Here is a 6,650-nt window from a genome sequence, read left to right as displayed (position 1 = left end):
GGGGGGGTAACTTGTGTCAGACAACTTAAAGGCTGGGACTTATCAAAAGCACAGATCATTATGGCACACACTCATGAAACTGTTTTTGCGCTCAAGCATGGATTTTGTGCTCCAGCCATATTTCTTGTTCCCGCTATAAATTAATAAGAAGATCATATTTTGTCAATGATTTGGGAAAACATTGAAGAATCTTAAGGCAGAAATCTGTTTTTAATATTTACATTTGGCTTTTTGATTGTTGGACATGAATGATGATTTAAGCGAGTTACAAGAAATTAGATTTAAGCACAAATTCCATACTTGAGCACGAGAACGTCTTCATGAATACAGGCCCATATGTTGTTATTGTTTAATATTCAGCTGTGATGTATGATTTTATTGTGTTGTCATATTTACTGCAATATATTTTTTATCTAAAACAGAATAATTAGCAGTTATAAATACACATTGAGGTGTCTCTACAGTCCATTAACAACTAGAAAATGTCTGTAAGACATAAATGCACCCACTGCCATGTGAAATTAGTTTCAGTGTTCTATAAAAAGTTATAACCCCTTTGATCTTGATACCCTGAAACATGCACACACACGAGGTACTACACTTAAAGTTGATAAGTTGATTTTAATATTCATATGTTTTTTTCTGTATGTTATTACCATCTCCATAACATATTGAATGAGGTTGCTAAATGTTTAAATTGAATCAGTTGATGATTTTCTATATATAGCAACAGTGACCTTGGCCTTGACCTTGGAACCCTGAAACACAACAATGTTCGAAGTATACTCATACTTGACCTTTGTATAAAATTTGACTAAAATCCAAGAAGGAATGAAGTTGCTAAGTGTTTAAACTGAATTAGTTGATGATTATCTATATATAGTAAGTGTGACCTTGGCCTTGACCTTGGATCCCTGAAATACAACGATGTCCGAAGTATACTCATACTTGACCTTTGTATAAAGTTTGACCAAAATCTGTCGAAGAATGAAGTTGCTAAGTGTTTACATTGAATCAGGACAGGACACGACAGGACGGGATACGACAGGACGGGACAGACATGGGCAACACTATATGCCTCCCCATTTTATGGCGGGGGCATACAAATTTAAAAAGCAAGACAGAAAGCTATACACTAAGTAGGATAAACATGTGTAAAACATCCTGCACAACATCCAAGAAAGATCAGACACTTCCCTGCCAAGTGATTTGAAACATTTTACTTAAGAAATATTGAAAGACCACAAAGTTAGCTAATACTGACCCTAGTCCTGCTGTGACGTCAGTTTCTTCCATATTTATTTCCGCCACAGGAACACCGCGACTCGCTACCTCTGGAGCAAACATGGCCGCTGGGTAGACAACGGAGGAGGTTCCTACCTGTTGATACCAGGAATATAATGAATCAAATACTAGCCACAGCAATATCTATAAACTTGTTCACTGCATTACTACTGTGTCAAAAACCTGGATCTCTACCTTACATCACTTTCAGACGACTCTGTGGAAGTGTTTTTATCATAAAGGACTACTGTGTATAGTTTGTGCCTTTTTTGGCCCCCAAATCAATCAAAATAAATATCTTCAATAGACCTTTTAAATGACTGTTTCATAAATTTTGAATACTTTCCCTATACTATAATGAAAACATTTATTTGTGTTTTCAATTATGGCTGCCAATTGGTAACCAGTTAATATTTGTAAAAAATAATGAAATTTGAATATCTAGTCAATTTCAACAGGTTTTTCGCCTAGTTTTTTTCTTAGCTACCTTATTAGAGCACATTCTTGAACAAACTTTATATTTCTCCTAAAGATGTATTACAGGTGCCTAACAATATCCTTTGATATTAAGTTTGTACACTCTATAGTTTCAGAGAGAAAAACTATACAAAATATGACACTATTCACTGAATATTCAAATTGTTCTAATTTATGCAAATTTGAACATGTTACTATGGCAACAATATTAAGAATTCAAATAAATATTTTTATAATAGTATTTGGGAAGTATTCAATATTAAAGAAACAGCTAGTCGTTTGAAAGATCATTTAAAGGTTTTGAATTATGATGCATTTGGGGGCCAAAACATGCCCAAACCATACATAGTCCTTTCTTCCTTCTCGAGGTATGCAACAACAGAAATCACATGGGACACCCATAATAAGAATACCAAGGTAAAAAAATCTGTAACGTCTAAATGAGTGAGATTGGGTTATCTCAGTTGAGGGCTAAGATTCAGTAGCATCATCCTACCCAACCCACGCCTCGGTTGGGATGTTACAGAATTTATCCTGTGACTGAGATTAATAGAATCTCTCGCCCCCTTGGGGTTGATTCATGAGATAGGGGAATTTCAAACCAAGGGGGGAAATTTCTAAGAACTTAAGAATCTTTCCCCGAGGGTTGAGATTCCCCTATCTCACCCACAAGGGGGTGAATGATTCTTTTTCTCTTACCCTGTTCTCCCATTGTGTATCATATACACAATGTAATGATAGCGTTAGATGCTAAACTCAGGGTTGATGTGAGGTTGATGGATTGTTGACGAGACATCTTTATCTTTCCATTTTTATGTATCAAAATAACTCCAAAAAGTAATCATTTGATTCAGACACACCTGTTATGATCATTACACACACCCTGCAGTAACTTAGGAGATCAGTGGACCACAGGATGTTGATTTTCAGTTTGTGTGAGTTTGGACTTGAATGAGGGAGTTTAGAGGGAGAGTGGTAAATTTCAGTCAAAATGAGGGAGGTTTGACAGCTAGCCTATGAGATACTGCAAATTATATGACTCATGGCTTATTGCCCGAGCAATATATAAGTGGATTTATTGGGCAATTTCCAGAGATTTACTGGTTATTGTATTTGTTATTCCATTCAGTGGATTAAAAATGTTATTTTGGTATAATTTAGTTTGGTAATCATTCAAGATATGTACTTAACTTTGATGTGTTGTTGATGATACAAACATTTGTTTTGTTCTTAAGACTCTAGATCTTACCACCAAACAGAGGTCACATTCCTTCAGCTCCTGATCTGCACTCTCTAGCACTGCCGGATCCAAACCCTCCCCAAACCAGACAACATGGGGACGCAGCAGACCTGTACAGTTCTCCTTCTTACACCTGTCAGACAAACAAAAGATAAAAATGTTCAAAATAATCTTAATTAAGGAGTTATATCCAATAGACTATACCACACAATGTATAATATTTCACAACTTTTGTGTCAAACCTAAACAAAATGCAGAGAAAATCTCTTCTTTGATTGTGTATCTCACAACTACAAGTGAGAATACTATAGTACATATTCTGTAACATCAAAGGGAAAACCCCTTTAAAAATATATATTCGAACTTTATTTATTTTACAACAATTATGAAAACAAGTTTCATAACTTATATTTAATCACTCTTGTAGTCGCGGATGTAAGCGTGCAGGGGGTCTTAATGTGGGAGGAAACCAGATTACCCGGAGAAAACATGGTCGGGCAGGTGAACTTATACCTTTTCATGTCGGATCAGAGAATTGAACCCGAATTGCCTTGTTGAAAGGCGAGTGCGTTATCCACAGCGCCACTCGACCACCCTTTAAGAATCTTTGGGAGAACTTCAAAATGTCCAAATCTTTTATGCAGTTTGACATCAGTTTATGACTTTTGTGATGTCACAATCAAGGACAATGCCAGACAGGCACATTTCAAGCCTTCTGATTGGTTATTATTTTCATTGGTTTTGTATGCTGTACTTTCAATGGTATAAATTCAACATTTTACCTCGTCTTTGACTGACGATGCCTTTGAGAAATATATGCTCTAGCCAGATGTACAACACAGAGTATTTGTACAACTTCAGAGTAGACACAATGGTTACCAGTAGTTCATCATTTCAGATTTAAGCAATTCCAATTCACCCCTATTTTGAAGATGATAAGAGCTCTGACATTTTATGACAATTATATAATTACTTTTAAATCACATTAATATATTTACCGTGGCAAGTCTTGTACTGGTATCCCAGCATCCTTTACTTCAGGACTAGGCTCCCTGTGCAAACAGAAAACCTCATATTTAAACATTAAGTATAAAACATCTTAACAATTATGAAATATTTTGAATGGATGATACAACTCTGTCTAAACCGTACATCCTATGGACCCAGTAATATTTTGAATGTATGATATACTCCGTCTAAACCGTACATCCTATAGACCACGTGATATTTTGAATGTATGATATATTCCGTCTAAACCATACGTCCTATTTACCAAGCAATATTTTGAATGTATGATATACTCCGTCTAAACCGTACGTCCTATGGACCCAGTAATATTTTGAATGTATGATATTACTCCATCTAAACCATACGTCCTATGGACCACGGGATATTTTGAATGTATGATATACTCCGTCTAAACCGTACGTCCTATGGACCACGCGATATTTTGAAGGTATGATATACTCCGTCTAAATCGTACGTCCTATGGACCCAGTAATAATTTGAATGTATGATATACTTCGTCTAAACCGTACGTCCTATGGACCACATGATATTTTGAACGTATGATATACTCCGTCTAAACCGTACATCCTATGGACCCAGGAATATTTTGAATGTATGATATACTCCGTCTAAAACATACGTCCTATGGACCCAGTAATATTTTGAATGTATGATATACTCAGTCTAAACCATACGTCCTATGGACCCAGTAATATTTTGAATGTATGATATGCTCCAACTAAACCGTACATCTTATGGACCCAGTAATATTTTTAGTGTATGATATACTCTGTTTAAACTGTACGTCTCATGGACCACGTGCTATTTTGAGTGTATTGAGTGTATGATATACTCCATCTAAACCATACGTCCTATGGACCCAGTAATATTTTTAATGTATGATATACTCCGTCTAAACCATACGTCCTATGGACCACGTGATATTTTGAGTGTATTGAGTGTATGATATACTCCATCTAAACCATACATCCTATAGACCACGTGATATTTTAAATGTTTGATATACTCCGTCTAAACCATACGTCCTATGGACCACGTGATATTTTGAGCGTATTGAGTGTATGATATACTCCATCTAAACCATATGTCCTATGGACCATGTGATATTTTGAATGTATGATATACTCTGTCCAAACCATACGTCCTATGGACCAAGTGATATTTTGAGCGTATTGAGTGTATGACATACTCCATCTAAACCATACGTCCTATGGACCAAGTGATATCACTTAAAAACAGGTCCATTTGATAAAGATATACTGGTATACAGAATTAGATGTTTAAATATGTAGCAGAACTGGACTTGGTCAATCGTTGGCGACCAGATAGCTCAATTGGTAGAGCGTTCGTCTAGAGTTCAGAGGGTCCCTAGTTCGAACCCTGGTTTGGCCGTACATTTTTCCTCTCCTGTTACAGTGGTGCCTTCGACCAACCCTTGTTTCAAGCATTTGGTGTATGCTTGGCAAGGGGATACCCGAAACCTGGGTTGTAAATAGTTGTGTCTTCGGGGGAAGACTATGAAAAAGGAGGGAGGAATGTAGCGGAACTGGACTGGGTCGATTGACAGATAGCTCAATTGGTAGAGCGTCCGTCTAGAGTTCGGTAGAGGAGGATTCCTTTCGCCCAGTCATATTTCTGCCCATTGCCCAAGAAATCAATATTCGCTCAATGTTAATTTCGCCCTTCACACTCATATTAATTACTATGTATATTGTGTTGTTTACATAATTTATTATGTTCACAGTAATAATAGATTGGCCCTCGTCATGGAGGGGGAAAAAGGCGAAAAAATAAACAGCAGCAACAATTTCTCAGTATACAGTATTCCAAAACAACAGTTATCAGCATTCATTTTTCCTGATTTTGACAAGTTTACCCAATCAAAAGCTGATGATGATATCATTTTACATGGTTTCATTGACACCATCTTATTGTTATTTTCGATTGTGTTATGACGTCACATCAATGTGTTAGTAATTACATGGCACAATGCTCGAAGCCATTTTCTATTAAACTGTCCTTCTCAAGCTGCCACTGTAGGAACACTCGGTAAAGAACAGGAGGATACTTTCCTCTGTCTACCACTGTATACCTACCCCTTGCCTGCCAGTGCCTCACAGATTGTACTGTACCTCTGTATACCTACCCCTTCCCTGCCTGTGCCTCACAGATAAGACTGTGCCACTGTATACCAACCCCTTGCCTGCCAGTGCCTCACATATGGGACTGTACCACTGTGTACCTACACCTTGCCTGCCAGTGCCTCACAGGTTGGACTGTACCACTGTGTACCTACCCCTTGCCTGCCAGTGCCTCACATATTAGACTGTACTACTGTGTACCTACCCCTTGCCTGCCAGTGCCTCACAGATTGGACTGTACCTCTGTATACCTACCCCTTGCCTGCCTGTGCCTCACAGATAAGACTGTACCACTGTATACCAACCCCTTGCCTGCCAGTGCCTCACAGATTGGACTGTACCTCTGCATACCTACCCCCTGCCTGCCAGTGCCTCACAGATTGGACTGTACCACTGTGTACCTACCCCTTGCCTGCCAGTGCCTCACAGATTGGACTGTACCACTGTATACCTACCCCTTGCCTGCCAGTGCCTCACAG

The 6,650-nt window shown here is 38.0% G+C and overlaps 1 protein-coding gene across 1 annotated transcript in view; it reads right to left on the bottom strand.

Annotated features, from left to right (window-relative positions):
- LOC110440277 (NAD-dependent protein deacylase sirtuin-5, mitochondrial-like) overlaps positions 1-6,650 on the bottom strand; it is a 17,491-nt gene that overhangs the window by 3,316 nt on the left and 7,525 nt on the right. The window contains exons 3-6 of the mRNA XM_021483251.1: positions 6,377-6,433; positions 4,000-4,053; positions 3,011-3,134; positions 1,265-1,380 (exon numbers count right to left, since the gene is read on the bottom strand). Of these exons, the coding sequence (XP_021338926.1) occupies positions 1,265-1,380; positions 3,011-3,134; positions 4,000-4,053; positions 6,377-6,433 (351 nt within the window). The remainder of the gene's footprint in view (positions 1-1,264; positions 1,381-3,010; positions 3,135-3,999; positions 4,054-6,376; positions 6,434-6,650) is intronic.

This window comes from Mizuhopecten yessoensis, unplaced genomic scaffold (assembly GCF_002113885.1).
Source record: "Mizuhopecten yessoensis strain PY_sf001 unplaced genomic scaffold, ASM211388v2 scaffold11177, whole genome shotgun sequence".
Taxonomy (NCBI): Eukaryota; Metazoa; Mollusca; class Bivalvia; order Pectinida; family Pectinidae; genus Mizuhopecten; species Mizuhopecten yessoensis.
The sequence above is the reverse complement of the archived record's forward strand: the minus strand, read 5'-3'. Positions and strand labels throughout refer to the sequence as shown.